General features: G+C 47.1%; 1 protein-coding gene across 1 annotated transcript in view; it reads right to left on the bottom strand.

Annotated features, from left to right (window-relative positions):
- Positions 1 to 1,331: 1,331 nt before the first annotated feature.
- Positions 1,332 to 24,853, bottom strand: part of pcgf5b (polycomb group ring finger 5b) — a 49,064-nt gene continuing 25,542 nt past the window's right edge. The window contains exons 6-10 of the mRNA XM_056291945.1: positions 22,956 to 23,015; positions 22,383 to 22,564; positions 17,552 to 17,650; positions 15,104 to 15,193; positions 1,332 to 1,718 (exon numbers count right to left, since the gene is read on the bottom strand). Coding sequence (XP_056147920.1) covers positions 1,671 to 1,718; positions 15,104 to 15,193; positions 17,552 to 17,650; positions 22,383 to 22,564; positions 22,956 to 23,015 — 479 coding nt within the window. The 3' untranslated portion in view covers positions 1,332 to 1,670. The remainder of the gene's footprint in view (positions 1,719 to 15,103; positions 15,194 to 17,551; positions 17,651 to 22,382; positions 22,565 to 22,955; positions 23,016 to 24,853) is intronic.

Here is a 24,853-nt window from a genome sequence, read left to right on the forward strand (position 1 = left end):
AGAGAGAGAGAGAGAGAGGGAGAGAGAGGGAGAGCTAGAGAGAGAGAGGGAGAGAGAGAGGGAGTGAGAGAGAGCGAGAGAGGGAGAGCGAGAGAGTGAGAGGTGATGTGAGTGGACACACTGCACAGTACAGTTAGCCAATCCCTGGTGCCAAATCATGTGCAGGTACACTCCATGTGCGAGCCTACGACATTTAGTTAGAATCTGCCAACAGGTGGCGCTACCAATGAGGATTGGCTAGATGCAGTAATTGCTGCTTGCGATCAGAACCAATCAGAATTGTTGAGGGCGGGCCTTAACTGCACTATGATCACCAATGCCCTTGCGAAATAGCGCTGGGGGAAAGGTTATTGTGGAACGTTTTGCACATGGCGGGAGGCGAGCCCTGACATCAAGATCACACAAATCAGAAGAAAACTTCATCCAAAATAACCACCAATACTTACTGACTGTGCCATGAGAGTTTCACTGATAAAATCAACATTTGATAATTAGCATCCAGGAGGTAACTCAGAAACTCATTAGAATTGTTAAAAGAACAGACGACTGGGCGTCTGGGTAGCGTAGCGGTCTATTCGTTGCACGAGGATCGCCGGTTCGAATCCCCGTCTTACCTCCGGCTTGGTCAGGCGTCCCTACAGACACAACTGGCTGTGTCTACGGGGGTGGGAAGCTGGATGTGGGTATGTGTCCTGGTCTCTGCACTAGCGCCTCCTCTGGTCGGTCGGGGCGCCTGTTCAGGGAGGAGGGGGAACTGGGGGGGAATAGCGTGATCCTCCCACGCGCTACGTCCCCCTGGTGAAACCCCTCGCTGTCAGGTGAAAAGAAGCGGCTGGCGACTCCACATGTATCAGAGGAGGCATGTGGTAGTCTGCAGAGGGGGTTGGAGCAGCGACCGGGATGGCTTGGAAGAGTGCGATAATTGGACGGGTACAACTGGGGAGAAAAAGAGGGAGGGGAGGGGGGGATCCACTTAAAGAACTAAGCAGGTCTGCCTTAACTAAAACGTCCTTCAACTCAACTCTTGGTTGGGTACGAAACCTAAAATTTAACAAGTCGGCTCCGACCAAATGATCAGACTACAGGTGGGAGAGAGTAGAACAGTTGAGAAGATTAAAATCAACCAGCAACTGTGACCTCCTTCGCCTGGCCCCTAATTTCATCTGAAGGGCGACTGCGTATGTGCAGGGAGTGCATCTATGAAGTGTTAAGCGGATGTTGATGCTCTTTTCCACTCAGCGCCGTGCAGCACTGAGGACGTTACAATAAAACCAGGGAAATCCTCTTCAATAGTAGAAAATCAACATTTAATTCATCTACAGATTCAGACAGGCAAGTGAAGATATGGTCGTATTTCAGTTCTTATCCGAACAGATTTTTAGGCACAGGAACATACATTTAAAAATATCATATATTATAGCATATATTAGTCTATATAGAATAAAACTTCTTTACCATAACAACATACGTATTTTATCGTCAGCTGTACAAAAATACATTTAAATTTTCTCTGTGGCTGGACATTGCTTCTCTGTGTGTGTGTGTGTGTGTGTGTGTGTGTGTGTGTGTGTGTGTGTGTGTGTGTGTGTGTGTGACTGTTGGTCCATGCACAAATGTATGTGTGTGTATGTATGCGTGTGTGGATGTAGTCCTTTTCCTGCAGGCTCGTCTCAGCCAAAGTCAATGCGTGGCCTGTACTCCAGAACCATGGGATAGCTCTGAGGAGAGGACAGAAAGACGTTATTTTCCGACGGTTCAACTGCATCCGTCTTCCCTGTTACACAAACGACTTTTAACAAGATCCATATTTCACGTGTGTGCCATACTCTTCCTCTACCCCACGACACCTGCGGAGAATCAACTGGAAAGTCTTGCACAACTTAAGCGAGACAGATGTTATTTACGCGATACGGAGGGAGGTATAGCCTGGCAGAGGGTTGGGTCTTGAAACCGTGCCGCTGGTCTAGAACTGGTCCCTTCATCAACACAAGCTTTTGTTTTTTCTTTAGAATTTCCCTCCTTTTTTTCTCCCCAACTGTATCGGGCCAATTACCCCACTCTTCCGAGCCGTCCCGGTCGCTGCTCCACCCCCTCTGCCGATCCGGGGAGGGCTGCAGACTACCGCATGCCTCCTCCCATACATGTGGAGTCGCCAGCCGCTTCTTTTCACCTGACAGTGAGGGGTTTCACCAGGGGGACGTAGCGCGTGGGAGGATCACGTTATTCCCCCTCCCCCCTGAACAGGCGCCCCGACCGACCAGAGGAGGCGCTAGTGCAGCGACCAGGACACATACCCACATACAGTTTCCCACCCCTGTAGACACAGCCAGTTGTGTCTGTAGGGACGGCCGACCGAGCCGGAGGTAACACGGGGATTCGAACCGGCGATCCCCGTGTTGGTAGGCACCGGAATAGACCGCTACGCTACCCAGATGCACAGCACATAAGTATTTTAACACATACACACACACACACACACACACACTTCCTAATTTTAGGCTTTACTATTCGGCGGCACAATCTAGACTTTTTTGACTCAGCTGTTTGATGGGGACACCCCCCCCCCCCAACCTCATGGTTGAACACCGAGAGGCTAGAAATGATCAGATCATGTTAGATATTTTATATAAACGGGTATGGAAAGTCAATCATGTCTGGGCGAGACGGTTTTCTGTCTCTCAGGACTCCCCTGTGGGGAAATAGGCTTATCCCCATCTTCTACCAGAATAGAAACTTTGAGTCTGGGCCTAAAAGGTGTATCGCTCGATTGGAGCATTGTTATATAGATGGAATTTTTATGTCCTTCCAGCAATTAAAGCAGAAATATAAACTACCTGACCAAGATTTTATTACTTACAGTTAAGACATTTTATAAGGGTTAACCTTCAAGGACTGTGGAGACTACCCAAGATGTCACCCACTGAGCTTGTTTTTCATGACGGTCAACCGCTGGTTAGAGCCATCTCTAAGGGTTACGAAGCCCTGTTACCCTCCCTGTCAATTCCTGAACCAGAGCGATCCAGACTGAGGTGGGAGAGGGAATGACGTATAGAGAATGATCCGGAACTGTGGAGGGACTTGTGTAGCAATGGTGTTATAATCAATTCAAGATATAGCAGGTTAATTCAAGTTCAATTTTTACATCAGCTTTATCTCGCTGCTTCCAAGCTATGTGGGTTTAACCCCAATCTCTCCTCCCTTTGTTTTAGGTGTGGTCTAGCAGAGGACACTTTCCTCCATCCCTCTTGGCAGTGTAGTAAACTACAAGGTTTTTGGCAGGGGATCTGCGATGCTTTATCCACAATTCAGAGTTACTTTCCCAACGGATCCCCAGATACGCCTTTTGGGCAACCTCTCAAATTCTAATCTTAATCATAGTCACTCCATCAAGCTTAGAGAAATCCTACTGGCCATCCGCCAAAAAATGCATTGCAATGAAATGGGAGTCAGATCTCCCATTGCCGGTTGGATTGTGAATCTCAGAAGTGAGCAGTTGCACCTCTGGACCAGATAGCCCACTCACTAAGGAGTAAGATAATGTTTTTTCTATAAATATGGCAACCTTTTATCAACAGCATGGAGAATCCCCCATCTCGCATGATTAGAGGAACGTCTGCATAGTCTCTATTTTCACCACACTAGTGTTGTAAAAGACCATTGTATTGTGGCTAAAATTAAACACTCTCTCAAATTTTCTCTTTTTCTCTCTATTTTACTTATTCTTAGTCGTTAAATTTTTATTTTAATTTCAATTGTTCCGTTTTAAGTTATTTTACTGTATGTTAATTTTTGAGACGTCTATAATGTACAGTGAGCGTTCTCGTATTGTCCATGTGCGGCTGCGTGGTTTGTATACTGTTTTGAAAAGCTCAAATGAAATGCTCAAAAAAAAAAAAAAAAAAAAAAGATTACCTGATAAATCGCACAGTGAAAAAAAAAATCATCTACCAAAAATGCTGTATAGTTAAAAGATAAAAAGACAGTCAAATATGGGGAAGAAGCACGTTGATAGGTGGGGCTGTAAAACTCTAATTTGCCCTCTCAGTCATTCTTCCCTAAGTGCAAAACCTTCCTTCCTACTTAACGACAGTTAACATAAATGTAGTATTTACATAGTACATCAAGGTATCAGTAATAACCAGTAGTTGGGAATTTCCGTTTGATGGTGATTCATGTATAGTGAGAGATGAGAGCGAAAAAGATTTGCTATGTCAGTCACACTCAGCAGAGACCACAAAACCCCAAAACAAGCTCGTTTGTTGACGGAGGGGGCGGGGCCTAAACCTGAAGCCTCTCTGTAGTTTTCAGTCACTGATCAAATGCAACACAGACCCACTGTTGGTTATAGTGGACGGCTATTATTGCCATATTTGAATTAGAAATAATTATCAGAATAACTGATTAATTATCAAAAAGGGTGTACCACAAGGCATGGACCGCGGAACAGTTCTCCTCCAGTTCTCCTGTGCTGAGATCAGCACTTGCTGGCTCGCGAAACACGACTGACTTCTCGTTTACTTTAAAGATTCATGGCCGAATACATAATGTTTTGGTTTTGACACAATCGCTGCCTGATCTGACTTAACCGTAGACGTGAGTCATGCTTAATCAGAGTGGGCGGCGACAGAGAGCAGCGTCGGACAAGGGACTTGCAGCCTTACGTAGACAGGGGCCTCCCCAAGGTTACGAGACCAATCCCAATCAGCAAGCTGCTCACCCGGGTGGCTATCTGAGGACCTTCCAAATGGCATGAACAGCATCAACGTCCAGCATCTCAGAAATGGGTTGGGGGTGGGGGGGGGGGGTGTCTTAACAAACATTATTCTGAACGTACTTCATGTTGTTGAGGGTCTATATAATTGGGGGGGGGGTCGCCCCACATCACCCCAGGTCATAGCTGACTCTGTCGATACAGAATACTTGACATGTGCGTGGGAAAAACGGATAACATTCAGTGTTTAGCACTCCAGAATTCAGATAACGGTTTACTTTCCTAACTTCATTCGTTTGTCACAAGAGTAACAAAATAATCTAATTCTGGGTAGCAGGGAGTAAACTATCAAGCAGGGAAAGACCCTCGACACAGATGTTCCTCACAGGGCCCCTGCACTAAATGACTCACTCTATTCATACATTTTTGGACCAATTTGGAGTCTCAAGTTCATCTAATATGGACTTGAGACTACATGGGGTAACCATGGTATGCAGAGGAAAACCTATACAAAGAAAAACGGAAAAATAACTGGGGTCAAACCCAGGGACCCCCCCCCCCAATTGTACCCGGCCACTTACCCAACTTTTCCGAGCCATCTCGGTCGCTGCTCCATCCCCCTTTGCCAAGCCGGGGAGGGCTGCAGACTACCACACACCTTCTCAGATACATGTGGAGTCGCCAGCCGCTTCTTTTCAGCGGACAGTGAGAAGTTTCGCCAGGGGGATGTAGCGTGTGGGAGGATCACGCTATTCCTCCCCAGTTCCCCCTCCCCCCCTGAACAGGCGCCCCGCCCAACAAGAGGAGGCGCTAGCGCAGCGACCAGGACACATGCCCACATCCGGCTTCCCACCTGCACGGCCAATTGTGCCCGCAGGGACGCCCGACCAAGCCGGAGGCAACACGGGGATCACAGGCGACACGGGGACCCGGACTGGCGATCCCCGTGTTGGTAGGCAATGGAATAGATCGCTATGCTACCCAGGTGTACAGAAGGTCCTGGGTTTGACCCTCTGATGCAGCGATATCAGCTGCTTCCTCCGTTAAAATAATTGGGTCGTACCCTGGGTATGTCGCCTGACTAATCATGGCAGGACAACTGTAAAATACATTCTTAATATTTGTGAACGCGAGAAGCATTTGATTCATCTTATTTTACAGTAATAGTTAACACCTCGAAGGCTGCGTTTATGCAGTGTAAATCGAACCCAGCTCCGCAGCTTCGGATATGTGCGATCTTATTTTTACCTGTCGGCCTTTTCAGCTGTACCCGTTTCTTTTTGCCGGCGTTGCCAAGCAAAAAGGAAACAGAGGTGGCTTCCGTTTCATCTGACTTCAAGCCACATTTTTTTTAGATTCAGACTTAAAAATATCCACCCACTCCCTTACACACTCTTTCCACTGAGCGGTCCTGGCCCGGCTCAGCAGGACGGCAGCCAGGGTGCGACGCAGCGGAGTTGAAAACCAAAAATAATGGTGCAGTTGTTGGTATCTGAAAACTTCATTTCTGAACCATCATATCTGTTCCTTTTGCACAAACCACCACCGCGTGAAGAGAAGTTATTATCTGGCAGTGCTAATACACAAAATATTGAGTTGGAACTTTAATAAACATTCAAATTCTTATGATTCCTTGCGTGTTATTTCTAACTCTTATTATTTAACCAATGAGGGGCAGTTAGTTTGGGCACATTAACAACACCCTGTTACACATTCACCTACTCAGTCACAACCAAATACTGCCCAGTCTCCTCCTTCCAGCTTGATCCCCGTTTCTCAGGGGTCGCCACAGCAGATTTGACAGTTTCCATCGGTACCCCGTGAGGGGCACAGCACTAATGGCGGTCGTTGTTAACCCGGCCCTGGACTGATCCGGTATGGTCTTGTCAATCCGCATACTGATTTGGCAAGATTTAATGTCGGATGCCCTTCCTGACACAACCACTAGCCCTGTGGACGGGGGCACAGGTAAAGAGCGCTGGATGCCATCCCAGTATTCATGGACTTGCGCCCACGCCTGTCACACTGTCGCAGACACCACCCAGTAATGAGTCTAACATTCTGCTGCCCAATCACACATTCTGCCCAAACTTTTTCTATTGACTCTGTTGACCTCTACACTAGTGATGCAGATCTTTTTTAACTTGCCACATTTCAGTTGTGCAACTGTACGTATATAACTGACACTACATATATAACTGACCATTGGCATCAATTTCTTTTCGGATTTCCCCCCCCCCACCTTTTTCTCCCCCAATTGTATCCAGCCAATTACCCTATTTTTCAAAGTGTCCCGGTCGCTGCTCCACCCCCTCTGCCGATCCGGGGAGGGCTGCAGACTACCACATGCCTCCTCCCATACATGTGGAGTCGCCAGCCGCTTCTTTTCACCTGACAGTGAGGAGTTTCACCAGGGGGAGGGGGAGGATCACGCTATTCCCCCCCCGAAGAGACGCCCCGACCAACCAGAGGAGGCGTTAGTGCAGCGACCAGGACACATACCCACATCCGGCTTCCCACCCGCAGACACGGCCAGTGAAGCCCGACCAAGGCGGAGGTAACACGGGGATTGGAACCGGAGAACCCCGTGTTGGTAGGCAACGGAATAGACCGCTACGCCACCCAGACACCCCCCAAGGATCAATTTCTTTTAATAGACAAAACAGCAATTCAAAGCCAATTCAAACCCCCCCCCCTACTTTTTGTTGTATTCCTAATTGTACCAACAACACCAAGTAAAACTGCCAGTGCATGTAATGCACATGGCAATTAGACTCTTTCTGATTCTGAAAAAGTCTTTTTGATATTTACTGCAACACAATGTGCTCACTCTTTTCTGACCTTGGTATTGTTGGTGCATAATTCATAACACTGCTCTTTTTCTTTTACCTGTGAATTGCATCATAAACGCCGTTTTGAACAGCGGTATATTTTCCTTTTTCACCGACATGTTTGCTATAGGCCACATTTATGGCGGTGCCCCCATTGTGCTAAATGAGGCCTTGCTATCCGTGTAGCATGCCATGCTGGGATGCCTGTCTGCATCCAAATTCCTGTCCTGCTTCGCTGATAAAATAAAAGTTGATAAGATATTAAAAGACGGCCTCTTTCATGAAAAAAAATTAAAGACAAAAAGGTATCTCTGTGTGTCTCTCTCCTGCTTTTGCAGCTTTTTTTAGACAAGTGAAGCCGCGAGACCAGAGGCTACCGGTGCGATACTGAGCCAGTCTGCCACAGCTGCTGTCATCTTCCGCTGCCATCTTCCCTCCAATTTGCTGCATCATGTGCACACAGAGACCAGTCAAACCAGTCTGGCTCCACGCCTCATGTGGTGCGTCTCATCTGGCAGCGTCGCCAGAGATGCTTTTATTACAGAGCAGAAAGGCTCATGGCCAGGACCTTCTTTAGTTTTGGGTTTTAAGGGTAACTGTCCATTGTAAAGCGAATGGAAAAATATGAAAAAATATCACGGGGTGTTAAAACGGCAATAACAGCACATTAGCTCAGACAAATTAATAAAACAAGATGTATATCAACGTACTATGAAAAAGCAATAGGCTTTATGGCAGCGTTGCCTGCTGTGCTGCGATGATTAGCAGGTTAAACTGAACCGCTCCCACCCCTTGCGTGTCTAACACAAGTGTAGCAACCAGTGTACATTTCACAATAGAAAGTTTCTACCGTCTTAAGAAAATTTAGAAATGCGTGACACCTAAAATCAAATTGGGCGGCACGGCGGCACAGTGGTTAGCACGGTCGCCTCACAGCAAGGTGGTGCTGGGATAGAGCCCCGGGGGGTAGTCCAACCTTGGTGGGTCGCCCCGGGTCGTCCTCTGTGTGGAGTTTGCATGTCCTCCCCGTGTCTGCGTGGGTTTCCCTCGGGGGCTCCGGTTTCCTCCCACAGTCCAGAGACATGCAGGTCAGGTGAACCGGCCATACTAAATTGTCCCTAGGTGTGAATGAACGTGCGTGTGTGTCGGCCCTGTGATGGCCTGGCGGCCTGTCCAGTGTGTCTCCCCGCCTGTCGCCCTATAACTGCTGGGATGGGCTCCAGCATCCCCGTGACCCTCAGTAGGACAGGCAGTTTGGATAACGGATGGATGACACCTAAAATTGCCTGTGGTTTGGTCAAAGAGGATTTTCAATTTAAGACGGTTAAGTAGACTTCCTCTTTTGAGATGGCATTTCAAAACAGTGCACCAAACACTCGTTTTTGTCTTCCGTCCTTGTTGGCCTGTGATCTAACTGTGTGTGGACTACCCACCATTTTCTGGTCTGCTAGGCTGCAGATCCATTTGGACTGTCTGGGTTCAGAAGGGCACTGTCTACAGAGCACAGGGGTCATTCAATATCTAGGAGTCATAATGGCATGCCATAAAAAAAATCAATACTTTAACATTGTTCTTTATATTTGAGTGATGGAAAAATGTGCTACGGTCTCAGCTTGCAAAAAGCAAAGCTATAAAATCAAATAACTCAAGATTGTTTTATTCTGTTTTCATCCAGCTTAACTACTCCAAAGTAAAACGCACTTTTTATGTACTTTTATTAATCCCCGTGGGGAAATTCAACCTCTGCATTTCACCTATCCTGGCTGTGTATCTCGGAGCAGCGGGCAGCTGCAGCGCCCGGGGACCAACTCCGGTTCTTCTTTCCACTGCCTTGCTCAGGGGCACAGACAGCAGTATTAACCCTAACGTGCATGTATTTTTGATGGTGGGAGGAAACCCACGCAGACACGGGGAGAACGTGCCAACTCCACACAGAAAGGTACCTGGGAGGGCCTGGGGTTCGAACCCAGGACCTTCCTGCTGTGAGGGGAACAGTGCTAACCACCGGGCGACCGTGCTGCATTTGATGTTTATGTCAAAATGGGCCAAATAAATTAAGCCTGACAGACTTGTGGGGTTGCAGTCGAACTTGTGGCCAAGATTTGACCTTTTCCCAGCGGCACAGAATCCTGTCTGGGTCACATGACCTGGCACAAAATATCCAGCCAGCACACCATCAGTGGCCGTCGGTCGCTTCGACTTTCTATAGGGGCAACTCGAGGGGGCCCCCTGTGTCTATACCTGTTCTTCTACAAGTCTCTCTCCGGTCCCCATTTGTGGTCCTCTCAGCCTCTCTCTCTTCTCTGCCTCCGTCTACCTTTCTCTCCCCATCACTCCTCTCAGCCTCTCTCTCTTCTCTGCCTCCGTCTACCTTTCTCTCCCCATCACTCCTCTCAGCCTCTCTCTCTTCTCTGCCTCCGTCTACCTTTCTCTCCCCATCACTCCTCTCTGCCTCTCTCTCTTCTCTGCCTCCGTCTACCTTTCTCTCCCCATCACTCCTCTCAGCCTCTCTCTCTTCTCTGCCTCCGTCTACCTTTCTCCCCCCATCACTCCTCTCAGCCTCTCTCTCTTCTCTGCCTCCGTCTACCTTTCTCCCCCCATCACTCCTCTCAGCCTCTCTCTCTTCTCTGCCTCCGTCTACCTTTCTCTCCCCATCACTCCTCTCTGCCCTCTCTGTACCACGATGTGCGTATGTTTCTCTCGGTGGATCTCTTTAACTACTTTTTGGGGGGCAGTTTCGCTTCGTTACATCGCAGAGTACAAGCAGGAAATATAGGTTAAAGCAAGAGTGGAAGACATGCGGCCAACGTTGTGAGTCTGAATCCAAGTCGGGGGGGGGGGATGCAATCGGGCCTGAGCCCACCTGCTAGTTGCTTATCTGACTGAACTACCGACATACCACCGTGTCAAATGTTCTATCAATCCATCTTTCTACCCGTCTACGGTGTCTTTCTCTGCCAGCCCCTCTCCTCTCCGTGTCCCGATCCCTACCTGCTCACTCTCTAAATGTACCAGCTTTTTACATTTTCTATTTATGGCCCTTTTCTCTCCTTTACTTTCCGCTCTTATCTCACCGCATCCGTCGCTTCATCGTGTTCTCCATCATTCTCTCTCTCTCTCTCTCTACTATTCTGTACAACTATGTATTTCTCTCGTGTTTATTTACATTTCCATCTATTTTTGGCAATTTGTCTCTCCACCCCTGCTCTTTCCCCCTCCTCCCTACTCCCCCCCCCCCATCTGCCGAACCTCCTTGCTGTGTCCCCGTCTCCCTCTGCCCCGCCCTTTTGGAGCGAGTCACATTTATTTACGCAGGCCGGCGCTCCATCACAGTGATGACTCAGAGGGCTTTACATCCTCACAGAGAGAAAGGTAAATACAGTGAACTGCTGTAAACGACGACGCCTTACAGCATCAAGTCAGATGTGGAAAAACTCCACAGAAAAGCGAGAGAAAAGCGCAAGAAACCTCCGGAAGAACACCGGAAGGAGAGATCCCTCTTTTGGGACAGATAGGTGAACAGCAAAAAAAGAAAAAAAAGGACAAGCTTAACAAGGTATACTAGGGCTTATAATGCTGCCCCACGGGCAGATGATGTTGCCTGTACTTGTATCAACAAAGTGTACTTGTTTCTTGATGATAGGACTTGTTTTAAGACATTTACTCTACAAACATAAATGTTATCTTTTTTTCTTTTTTCTTTTTTTAGATTTCCTTTCCCAGCCATCCATTATTCGAACCGCTTATCCTGCTCTCAGGGTCACGGGGGTGCTGGAGCCTATCCCAGCAGTCATTGGGCGGCAGGCAGGGGAGACACCCTGGACAGGCTGCCAGGCCATTACACAGGGCCCCCCCCCCACTTTCACACCCAGGGGCAATTTAGTACAGCCGATTCACCTGACCTACATGTCTTTGGACTGTGGGAGGAAACCGGAGCACCCGCAGGAAACCCAAGTAGACACGGGGAGAACATGCAAACTCCACACAGAGGACGACCCGGGACAACCCTCAAAGCCGGACAACCCTGGGGCTCGAACCCAGAACCTTCCTGCTGTGAGGCCACCGCGCTAGCCACCGCGCCACCGTGCCGCCCAATTTGATCTTAGGTGTCACACGTTTCTAAATGACGGCACAAGCTTTCTTCTGTGAAATGTACGCCGATTATGTTACACATGCAAGAGTGGAAGCAGCTCAGCTTAACATGCTAATCATAGCAGCACGGCAGGCACGCGGCAACTTTAGAGCAAATCCCTTATAACGAGTCTTGTAACCAGGAAACAAGCAGACGTTTCGTGAAAGGAACGAGAATATTTGCAGTAGCGTAAGAGACCAGCAATGTACTGAAATAGCGACACCTTGTGGTTACGAAGCGACGCATTTCGGGGCACTCCGAGTTTAGCTAGTCTCGACTTTAGCTGCGTCGACGTCGCTCTCCGGTCAACCGACCAATCAAATCACTCCAGAGGAGGGGCCGGCGGCGGAACAGCCGGGTCGTACGTAACGACACGATGAAATATGGAGGAAAAGCTATCTGCCCTTGTTTTAGAGCATCCCCGTCTATCTGAGCAGACTCATCGTTTTCATCACGACAGGAAAGAATGAGTTTGCGGAGGGCAGTGAGGTAATGTTACCCCTTAAGTCGACCAGTTAGCTTTCTGTGAATGCTAGCACGCGGAGCTTGGTTAGCCGATCGGTTAGTGTAGCAAACGGTAGCGGTTCTGATGTTGTCCAAAACAGACTGCCCTTATTAACTGGCGGGCTACAAACACGCCGCGGTACTTTGTCGTCACACTTTGTTCTGCCTGGCAACGAGAGCCACGTCAGGCGTCTTGTAGTTTGGGTACGAGCGGGAAACTTTCTGAACGCCACTCCCCCCCGGGGGTTCGACGTCAGGTTAAGCTAACGGTTAGGGTCAAAGTTCAAGCTCGAATGTAAGGGCCACGTTCGGGAGTTATGGCTGAAAATGGTCAGCTCTGAAGCGGTTAAAGATGGCGTCATCCGGGTGAAACAGCGTACAAATGGCGAGTCCCGCGTACGAGCGACGCTGACGGACGAGCCCGGCATTACGAAACAGGAGCGTCGTGTGCGATTATGGAGCCCTGGAAACGGAGACCGGATCGTTCTGTGTTCCAGCCCAGCATCGGTCTGCATGTCAACCAGGGAACACACAAGAGAGGCTGAAGAATAAAACCATTCACCTCCTCCTCACCCTCTCCTCTCCACCTCCATCCACTCCCCTCTCCGTCTGTCCTCACCACACCGGGGTCAAATAGTATTTACCCGTTTGTCTTGTGTTGTCAGCTCTCGGAAGTTTGTGCTACGGACTTTTCTGTGTGCGTGTAATTTTATGGAAGTAATATCTCTCAGGCTTTGTTAGCGTAGACTCCCTGCTGTATTCAGTGTCCCCGGGGCCCGGGCTGTCCGCCCTTCAGCAGCCTTCATTATTCCACTCCCTTTCCATCCCTTCCCTTCTCCTCTCCTCACTTGTCTCGTTTTATTCCGCTTTCTCTTCCCCTGCTTCCTTTTCATCTACTTTTTTCCCTCTTATAATCTGTCCTTCCATCTTTTTCTCATTTCCTTTCCCAACTCCTCCCTCGTACTTTTTACCTCCTCTCCTTAATCCCCGTCACCTGTCACTGTTCACTTTCCTCCTTTAAGATCTCCTCTCCGTTCCTCTTCCCTCCCTTCTTGCCGTCCTCTCCCCTTTTGACCTAGTATCACATGCCCCCCGTGGAGCCAGCTGTCTGCGCTCCTCAGGTGGCGTCTACAAAGAGAGACCTTTCACTTACTAGGTTTTCATTTAAACATGCAGGCATGGCCTAACGGACACACACACACTCACACGGACACACACACGTGACCGATACAGAATCATGTGCAGCACATGTATGACATGACAAGCATGCACTCGGGGACACGCACACATACACACACACACACACACCAAGCCATTAAAACATACAGAAAAAAAGTCGTTAAAATAAATAGAACATGTTTTAGGATGTGTGGGTGTAACACACACACACACACAAACACACAAAAACCAGTTCATAGCTCTTCACTGACAACATGCCAACACGGACATACAAAGTCACAAACACATTAAGGGCATGGACAATGACAAGTGTACGAACACACACAAACAAATAAACAGACGCACACACACACACACACACACACACACACACACAGTGGCTGTGTGTGGGGAGAAGTGGGTAGCTGGAATGTGACATCACACCCTGCTTCTGGCCTCTCTAGTGCACTGGGCCAGTGTCCAGCGTGCGTGTGTGTGTGTGTGTGTGTATGTGTGTGTGTGTGTGTGTACTCATGTCCTTGATCCGTGTGTATATGTAGATGGGGATTTGTGTGTGTGTGTGTATGTCTATATGTAGGTGATGAGTGATGATTAGCATACAGAGTGTTTTGGTGTGTTGAGAGACTCTGCTCCCTAAAGGCTGACTACCATAGATAGAAGTCATAGGTTTCTATCTATGGCTGAGAAAGCAGAGTCACACCAATACCTCCTATATATAGCTCCTCTGTTTACACAAATCTCTCTCATCCTTATTTACATCCAGTCCAAATACACCTAACCCACTTTTAAACAGCCAACTGGATCGGATCTCACTTTATCTAACCAGACATTTCTGCATTTCTCTTTTATTTAGCGAACCCATTGTTGAACAAAGGTCATTTTAAATACAGTTTCATTAAATTATTTCAATCAAAACAGGACAGATTGTACTTAATATCAACTTTTTTCATTTTAGTTGTTTGGTATGTCTGAGAAAAAAAGAATTAGACATGGAATGCACATCCAATCACGCCATAGATTTGTGAAAAATAACCATCCATTCATCCATCCATCCATCCATTACCCGAACCGCTTATCCTGCTCTCAGGGTTGCGGGGATGCTGGAGCCTATCCCAGCAGTCGTTGGGCGGCAGGCGGGGAGACACCCTGGACAGGCCACCAGACCATCACACAAGGCCGACACACACACACACACACACACACACACACCTAGGGACAATTTAGTACGGCCGATTCACCTGACCTACATGTGTTTGGAAAGTGGGAGGAAACCGGAGCCCCCGGAGGAAACCCACACAGATACGGGGAGAACATGCAAACTCCACACAGAGGACGACCCCCCAAGGTTGGACTACCCCGGGGCTCGAACCCAGGACATTCTTGCTGTGAGGCGACCGCGCTAACCACTGCGCCGCCGTGCCGCCTGAAAATAACCAATTTTGGTAAAAATGCCCTTCAGAGAGTCTGTATCTTAACAGAGGACAGGGAGCTGATATGAAAAACAATCGTAGTGCGAACACTGAATCTTGAATCAAACAGCAGTACACACTCCAGTACACCTGTGCATCAATACACCATATAATCAGCCACACAGTAATACACTGCATGGCCCTGCCACAGTAATTGCCTGATCTTGGACACACACACACACACACACACACACACACACACACACACACACACACACACACACACACACTGTGTGTGTGGGGGGGGGGGGGGAGTGAGAGGGAGGGTCAGCCTTACATTGTCTCCGTGTAGCCTCCATCGGGTCATGTAGATGAACTCAAGCGTGTGGTCCCTCCCCATAATCTCTCCATTACACAGCACATCCAACTAAAGTGGGACACATCATTAAAAACAAAAACACTTAACAAGACATGTGTAGCAAGCTCCAGGAGAGAGCGTTCAAAACACGAGAGCTTGTCACAGCTGGCTGTTTTCACAATTACCCCCCTGTTCCGGGCCGTCCCGGTCGCTGCTGCTCCACCCCCCTCTGCTGATCCGGGCAGGGCTGCAGACTACCACATGCCCCCTCCGATACATGTGGAGTCGCCAGCCGCTTCTTTTCACCTGACAGGTGAGGAGTTTCACCAGGGGGACGTAGCGCGTGGGAGGCTCACACTATTCCCCCCCCCCCCGAACAGGCGCCCCGACCGACCAGAGGAGGCGCTAGTGCAGTGACCAGGACACATACCCACACCTGGCGTCCCACCCGCAGACACGGCCAATTGTGTCCATAGGGACACCAGACCACGCCAGCGGTAACACGGGGATTCGAACCGGCGATCCCCATGAAGCACCTATTTTAAATTCTGGGTAACACTTTAGTATGGGGAACATAAAAAAACTTAATTACTAGTGAATTAGTAATGATCAAGATGTCACTTTAGTATGGGGAACATATTCTAAGTAACAACAACTTAATTTACAGTAATTTAACACTATTAACACTTGTAGTTTTGTGTTTTGTTATGTAAGAGCAGACCATATTCATTAAGTGTTAGTAAGGGAGAATAACTCTTCTTGTGGTACCACCACCTTATAAAGGCCATACTAAGCAAAGCATATTGAGATGGTACTACTAATAAGCAATAATTCTGAGGTTATAGAGGGAAAACTCATAGTTAATGGCTTACTGGTTGCATAACAAGGCCATGCAGAATAAGGCATTAATGAGTACGCAATAATGACCAATTAAGAGCCAATATGTTGCTAATTTGCATGCTAATAAGCACCTAATTAATGGTGACTACGTTCTCCATACTAAAGTGTTACCAAATTCTGCGCTGAGAGTCTTTATGCACTTGAGCAGGGCTGGGTATCATTCGTAATTTACCAATTTTAATTTTAGTTGTGATTCCGCCTGTCGAATTCAGTTCTTATCAAATCCCGACAACAGTTCTTATCATTTCTGAGGAAAAAACAAACTGTTGCAAAAGGAACTATAACCTCAATATAGTATTTGGGTTTTAAGGCCTTAATCACGCCCCATATTTCAATTACTACACCTAGATACGAGCATACTTTAAGATTCTAACTTTAGGAAAAAAAAAAAGGACTATGCACTCAATTTTACCATGAAGAAGAGCAGGCTATACGTTCTGTAAACAGCAGGATATCAACCAAGCTTTTTTGCACACCTAAATGAAGGAGACCCAAATCTTGTCACTGCTTGGTGACATTCATTAGCTCTCAATGTTCATCTGCCCCTCACTGCACTGACGAATGGAGAGTCCCTACCAGAAGCTCTCCGGGGGTCGACTGGAGGAGGGGCGGTATCGCCCTGCGAACTCATATCCATTACAAATATAAAATGTAGATATCACTCTCTATCTCGCCATTTAAAGGTTGGACATCCGCTGATATCTTTAGTGAAGCTTAGCCCCACATTAGAGCATCTGCTCCTGTCAGCCGTGTCAGAAACAGCCTACTCGCTGTGTTGACACACAACAAAACCAGTGAAGATGTTGGAGCGGCAGGTCCGGGCACTTTTACTGACCTTATTAATTTGACTAGGTTTTTTTTGGGATTCTCCCCCCCCCCCAAAAAAAAAAAAAAAATTGGGGAGAAAAAAACTCCCCAATTGTATGTGGCCAATTACCCCACTCTTCTGAGCCGTCCCGGTCGCTGCTCCACCTCCCCTGCCGATCCGGGGAGGGCTGCAGACTACCACGTCTCCTCCGATACATGTGGAGTTGCCAGCCGCTTTTTTCACCTGACAGTGAGGAGTTTCGCCAGGGGGACGTAGCACGTGGGAGGATCACGCTATTCCCCCCAGTTCTCCCTCCCCCCTGAACAGGCGCCCCGACCGACCAGAGGAGGTACTAGTGCAGCGACCAGGACACATACCCACATCCGGCTTCCCACCCGCAGACACAGACAATTGTGTCTTTAGAGACACCCGACCAAGCCGGAGGTAACACGGGGATTCGAACCTGTATCCCCGTGTTGGTAGGCAATGGAATAGACCACCACACTACCTGGACGCCCCTTACTTTAACTTTTAGTTGAAGTCAAGGCATCTAAGGTTAACATTTTATAATTTCCGAGAAAAAGTTTACCCTTAACTTTAATTTTGTTCTTTTGTAATCGGCTTGTAATTTGTTTTTATGTATACCTGTAGTCTCTAAGCCATTATTTATTTTTGCATTTTAATGTTATTTGTAGACTGTGGGTTCGACCGTCTCTTACCTCATAGGAGCTGGGTAGTTTCAGTTTGAGACTGAGGAATTTCTTGATCGTTCCCACGGTGACGCGACTGGAGCAGCGGATGAACCTCTTCATCAAATCCTGTTTGGACGAGAGGCATAATCGATTACAGTCTGACTGACAACAGACAATACCTCATGTACAGCTGGCATTATGGTCAAGGTTTAACTAGAAGATTCCTCCTGAATGCTTCTGGTAACAAAGCAAATTTACAGTGAAATGTGTTCACACTCCAGGGCTCAGACCCTCGTCCACTAGTGATGCTGGGACTAAAAGTCAACAGACACGCCTCAAGACAATCATGTAGTAAAAACTGTATTTGCGATCAGGGAAGAGTTAACGAAAAACAAACCAAAACTCGGTATTGGTTAAATGTTCCATTTTTAAAACAAGCATTGTGGGATTGTTCTAGCTCACATTCTCATATTTCATCTTACGAATTGAATGAAAGAGTGATAAATGGCTCTGACTTCACTAAATTATACAAGATGGTTATACCTTTACATTTATAAAAAGATGGGAATTGAACCTATGAGTTTTGGTGTATGGGATCAAAAGGCAGACAGAGTCTACCTTACCAATTCCAATCAAGTTCCACAATATCCTTGAGGATGTTAAAATCCTTGGGGCTTTTAACATAGCAAATCTCAGCCACAAATGGCCAAAATACAGACAGCACGTTAAATGTCCCACCAGGGACAAGAATTCTTTGGATCATTGCTGCACAACATTAAAGGACATCTATTGCTCTGTCCCCCATGCAGCCCTGGGACTCTCTGATCACTGTCTGATTCATGTTGTCCCAACCCAACAGTCAGAAACTAAAATCTGCAAAGCCTGTAGTTAAAACTGAAGAAATGGACCAACGAGTAAAAACTGGAGCTCCAGGCCTGCCTTGAATGCACTGACTGGAGTGTTTTTGAGGCTGCATCTACAGACCTGGATGAACTTACTGACACTGTGACATCTTACATCAGCATTTGTGAGGACATGTGTGCCCACCAAAACTTTCTGTACCTTCAACAACAATAAGCCCTGGTTCACATCAAAACTCAGGCAGCTTCACTACGCCAAAGAGGAAGCCTACAAGTGTGGAGGTAGGATCCAGTATAACAAAGCCAGAAATACACTCACAAAGGCGATTGAAGTGGCAAAAAGGTGCTACTGCAAAAAGCTAAGAAGCAGGTTTTCTGCCAATAACCTAGCATCAGTCTGGAGCAGTTTGAAAGACATTGCCAACTAGAGGAGACCATCCCCCACACCTCAGGGAACCCTCAACTGGCTGACAACCTAAATGGGTTTTACTGCAGGTTTGAAAAGCAAACTTTCACACCCCTCCCCCTCTCCAGCCACAATACACAACCAACTGCACTCCCTCCCAGCCACTCTCCACTCCCAACCAAACACCCACCTGCACTCAGGATCTGTGTCGAGGACGTGCACCAGCTCTTCCAGAGACAGAAGACCAGGGAGGCACAAGGCCCGGACGGCATTTCACCCTCCTTTCTTAAAGTCTGTGCTGACCAGCTGGTCGCCATTTTCACACTGATCTTCAACAGATCACAGGAGCTGTGGCCCCAACACTGCCCCCCCCCCCTCACCATACTCAACAGTATGGTGTCTAAGGTGAAAACCTACAAATTTCTGGGTTCTACAATCTCCCAGGACGTAAGGTGGGCATCCAACATAGACACAATCATCAAAAAGGCCCAGCAGAGGATGTACTTTCTCCGCCGGCTCAAAAAATTCAACCTGTCTCAGGAACTGTTGATTCAGTGCTACACTGCAATAATCCAGTCTGTCCTCTGCACATCCATCACCATCTGGTTTGGTTTGGCAACCAAACAGCACAGGGACAGACTACAACAGGTAGTTAGGTCTGCAGAAAAAAATCATTGGTGCCAAACTGTCCTCCATTCAGGACTTATACATTACCAGACTCAGGAAATGGGCAGGCAACATCACTGCAGACCCATCACACCCTGGTCACAACCTGTTCCAACTCCTCCCCTCTGGTAGGTGGTGCTACAGAGCACCTTATCTCAAAACAACCAGATATAAAAACAGTTTCTTTCCACAGGCTGTCATTCAAATTGAAAGCTTAACACTGTCAAATAAATCCAACCATTTTGTATATACTGTACTGTACATTGTATGTATACTGGTACGCTCTGTTATGTCCATCTACCTCAGGCATGTATGCAAGCAACCTGCTAACATCTATTTCAGCATTTCTGATATATTCTCTGCACCATATCACCTCTTATTTTGTCTGTTTAAAGTCAATCCTTGTGTGTATATTTATATATATATCTGAAGATTGTTGTGTTGTAGTGCTGTTATTCTATGTTAAGTACACAGAGAGCCATGAAACCAGAGTCAAATTCCATGTTTGTTCAAGCATGCGTGGCCAATAAACATGAGTCTGATCCGATTCTGATCAATGTACACTTCATGGTCAAAAGTATGCAGTTTAGAGGTCTGCAAGCCTGCCGGGTCCTAACACGCTGAGTTGATTCAGGCCGGGCTTGGGCCTTTTTTTTTTTTAATAGCTGTGGTTGGGGTCGGACTCGGGCTTATTTAACTTCCCATATACTTGCAGAGCACACATAGGCCACTGTATGAAATATTGGTATATTGATTATATAATAAATATTTTACATGCGCATGTACGCACATGTCCATTACACGTGACAGTTGACCATGCCGTGTGTGTGTCTGCGTGCATCAGAGAGAGCACGTGTCAGAGAGGGCTTAAAGGGATGTTGGTGTCGGCCTTGGCTTGGGCTGAAAAATTGCAAACTTTATCGGGTTTGGGCTGGGCTAGGGCTTGAACACCAGTTAGGGCTGGAGTTTTGGGCCCGTGCAGGGCTCTAATGCAGATACCCAAACATCGCACCCATATGTATCTGCTTGTTGAACATTTCATTTCAAAACCATGGGCATTAATATGGAGTTGGTCCCCACTTTGCTGCTATAACAGCCTCCACTCTTCTGGGATGGCTCTCCACTAGAATTTGGAACATAACTGCAAGGACTCACTCCCATTCAGCCACAAGAGCATTAGTGAGGTCGGGCACTGATGTTGGGGAGAAGACCTGGCTCACAGTCAGTGTTCCACTTCAACCCAAAGTAGTTGGATGAGGTTGAGGTCAGGGCTCTGTGCAGGCCATTCAAGTTCTTCCAGACCAAACTTGGCAAACCATGACTTTATGGACCTCACTTTGTTCACAGGGGCATTGTCATGCTGAAACACAAAAGGGCCTTTGCCAAACTATTGCCACAAAGTTGGAAGTACACAATTCTCAAGAATGTCGATGTATGCTGTAGCATTAAGATTCCCTTTACTGGAACTAAGGGGCCTAGCCCAAAACATGGAAAACAGCCCCAGACCATGAGTCTTCCTCCACCAAACTTTGCACTATGCATTCAGGCAGGTAGCATTCTCCTGGCATCCGCCAACCCAGATTGGTCCATCTCTTAGATGCCATCTGCCAGATGGTGAAGCGTGATTCATCACTCCAGAGAAAGTGTTTCCGCTACTCCACTGTCCAATTGCAGTGTGCTTTATACCACTCCAGCTGACGCTTGGCATTGTATATGGTGATGTCCAATTGCAGTGTGCTTTATACCACTCCAGCTGACACTTGGCATTGTACATGGTGATCTTAGGCTTGTGTGCCGCTGCTTGGCTATGGAAAACCCATTTCATGAAGCTCCTGACAAACAATTCCTGTGCTGATGTTGCTTCCAGAGGCCGTTTGGAACTTGGTAGTGAGTGCGGCAACCGAGGACAGACAGTTTTTAAACTTCAGCCCTCGGTGATCCCGTTCTGTGGTCTTGTGTCCTTCTACCGCATCACGGCTAAGTTGTTGTTATTCCTAAATGTTCCCACTTCATAATAACAGAATTACAGTTGACCGGGGCAGATCTAGCTAGGCAGAAATTTGAGTTGTTGGACAGATGGCATCATATGACAGAGCCATGTTGAAAGTCACTGAGCTCTTAGTACAACCCATTCTACTGCCAATATTTGTCTATGGAGACTGAAAAGCTCCGTTTGATTTTATGCACCTGTTAGCAATGGGCGTGGCTGAAATAGCTGAACCCACAATTTAGAAGGAGTGTCCACATACTTCCGGCAATGTAGTGTAAGGAACTACTTTTAAATAGATGCGTCAGACCTTACTGGAATGAGTAAGGCTGACACTTGCTGAGGTAACATGGATGGTGACTCAGTGAAGAGCTTGGAGTATGTGATCAGTGTGGCCACTTCAGGGTGCATACAACTACCAACGCGTGTTGTGTGACCTCACTTTCTACACTGTCACTGTGGTAGACAGAGACTTAGACATATTTGCAGATGATGCATTGGTTTTAGTAGGTTGCTGGTTTGTTGGATCCATGGTATATGGTTGTATGTTGACTCTTGGGCCCTGTTCTGAGCCGGCATTAAAATGTGTCTCATGTGATCCGATCACAAGTGGACAGTGAGATTCGTTGTCACATATGGCTTCAGAACCCATCCCTACATGCACCTCAAGTGACCGCTTGTGGTCAGATCTCACTTCCCCGCTCAATATGCAAATGACCACATACATCACCAGAGCCTGTGCTCAAAATCAAACCAATACAGACTAGTGATGGACAAAACTTACCAAATTGCTTAGGTTGAAAGGCACATTGGTACAAATACAAAAGTATGTTTAGATACTGTTCATCCAACAATCTCTTTTTGTATCAATTCATCACTCAAACTTCAGTAAAATAAGAAACCAGTCATAGTATCCATCAACAAACCAGCCTCACACACCGAGACAGAGTTATCCCCAGCCTGGCCAGTGTTGCGTAGACAGTCCAGACAGATGGCGATCTGAGGGTCACTCCTGTGGTAGTCTTCATCGGCCCCCTCGTTGCCATCATCATCGTCGTCGTCGCACCCATGGTCACCAACAGGAGTGGGTAACCCGAGCCTTCGACACTTCATGTTGTCCCCTGGGTCAAGAGACAAACACATTGGTCTACTTTTTAAACTGTTCTTTTTTCCAAAGCTGCACTTTCCTGTCAAAGACTGGTGAAGGAAAGAACATCCTTTGTCAACTTATACCTAAGTTTATTGATTATAAATATCTACATATCTAATGTGCATGTAAGGGAGGAATTAGAATAAGTGAGTGGCATATTGAGTCACAGGTGTCTTTCTGTTTGCAGGACCAAATAGATAACATCTGCTCAAGTGTTTGCATTTACAAAAATCTGTGATGAATTCATTAAGAAGATATATAATGAACTTCCTGTCACAACGCTTGACAACAGCCTGATCTACTTACAAAGTAATGAAGCATATGCTAAGGTACTGTATCACTTATCGAATCTGACAACCAACCTTGACCGTTTTCTTTGGGCTGGTTTGTCCTCCAGAAGTCAACTTCCTGTTGTTCCTCCTCTGGTTCACCAAGTCATCAGAAAAGTAGGAACACAACATTAACATGTGGCACACAATAACACACGACAGCTTAATGTTATTAAGACAAGTTCCTATGGTCATGGCTATCAGTCCCATGTGGTGACGTGTTGTTGTACCTCAACAAAACTTTGCAGAAACAGCGGCAGGTTTATATTTGAGGCGTTAAGATTATACTTTTAAACAGATTAACGCGGTGGTGTAGCGGTCTAAGCATCGGCTTTGTGTCGATGCAGTTGCCCACTGGGGATCGGGGTTCGCGCCCCAGTCTCGTCAGATCCAACTATGGCCGGACTCAATGAGGCAGCAATAATTGGCAACGCTGTCTTCGGGAGGGGGGCAGAGTCAGCTTGTGTTCGCTACATGAATGCGTCTCTGTGTGTGTCGGATAAAGCAGTGGTTCGGCCTGGATTTGCCTTGTCACGGAAGTGGCGAGGCGTCTCCTTCGAGACCGCCGGCCAGAGAGATGCAGTTGGCGAACGCATGCAGTACGAGGGTGGGTGTTTGAACTAAAAATAGGGATCGATTGGCCACTAAATTGGGAGAAAAAGGGAAAAATCCGAAATAAATTTATATAAAAAACAGATTAACTACAGGGTAGGGTAGTTGCTGATGGATATGAAACAAAAAAACTAGTTGATTCGGCTTCTACTCAGTCCTGTTATTAAGAGCCTGTTATATACACACACACACACACACAGGTCAGAGGGTAGGTATTGAGTGTCTTGCTTAAAGACACTTCAGCAGGGGGTGGATGACTGCCAACATAGGGGGCTTAAAGCAGGGTCAACCTGGTCAAGGATGCTCTCCCTGCTCACCATACTGTTTTGAAGTATGCTCCTCTTGTCCATTCAGTCAGCTGTCTGATATTCAGACTGAAGGCCATTTTGTCACCATTGCATTATTCAGTCTGAAATTCGTCTTATTTGCTGTTCTCTGTATCTTTGTTGGGGGTTTTAATTGATGTGTCAGGCTGCTCTGACGTCATTTTCAGTTGACACGAGTTTGTTGCATTAGTTTAAGCAACTTTACCAGGAACGTCAGCTGACGTTGATGAAACACATTATTAATGCAAAGACAATGCGCTGGTTAAGGCCTAAACATCAAAAACGTCCCGCCTCTGAGAATGTCTTCTCAATGTCTTCGCTATTGTTCTGGTTTATGATCTGTTAGTGTTGTCAACCAATTTAAAACAGCTTCAACAGTGCGTGCCTTTTTTACAGAGTCTGTAGGGCGCCCTAACAACAAATAAAATTGTGGAAATCCATGTATTAATTCATGCCATCAGTATTAAAAATCCATAATCCAGCCATTGAGGATGCACAATCCAGTGCATCCTTAGTGCCGGTCCCAAGCCCAGATAAATGGGGACGGTTGCGTCAGGAAGGGCATCCGGCTTAAAATCTTTGCCAAATCAAATATGTGGATCATGAATCAGATTTCCATACCAGATAGGTCGAGGCTCGGGTTATCAACAACCGCCACCGGTACTTGTTGGCCAGCAGAGTGCCGGTGGTAACTGTGCTACTGTTGGGCGAAGAAGAGGGGGAAGGCATGTCCAGAGGCAGCAGGAGAGGAGGAAGGGTAGGAGTGTGGAGGTGAGAGTTGGAACTTTGAATGTTGGCACTATGACTGGTAAAGGGAGAGAGCTGGCTGATATGATGGAGAGAAGGAAGGTAGATATACTGTGTGTGCAAGAGACCAGGTGGAAGGGGAGTAAGGCCAGGAACATCAGAGGAGGGATCAAACTCTTCTCTCATCGTGCGAATGGGAGGAGAAATGGGGTAGGGGTAATTCTGAAGAAAGAGTATGTAATGAGT

Source organism: Lampris incognitus, chromosome 13 (genome assembly GCF_029633865.1).
Source record: "Lampris incognitus isolate fLamInc1 chromosome 13, fLamInc1.hap2, whole genome shotgun sequence".
NCBI classification, from domain to species: Eukaryota; Metazoa; Chordata; class Actinopteri; order Lampriformes; family Lampridae; genus Lampris; species Lampris incognitus.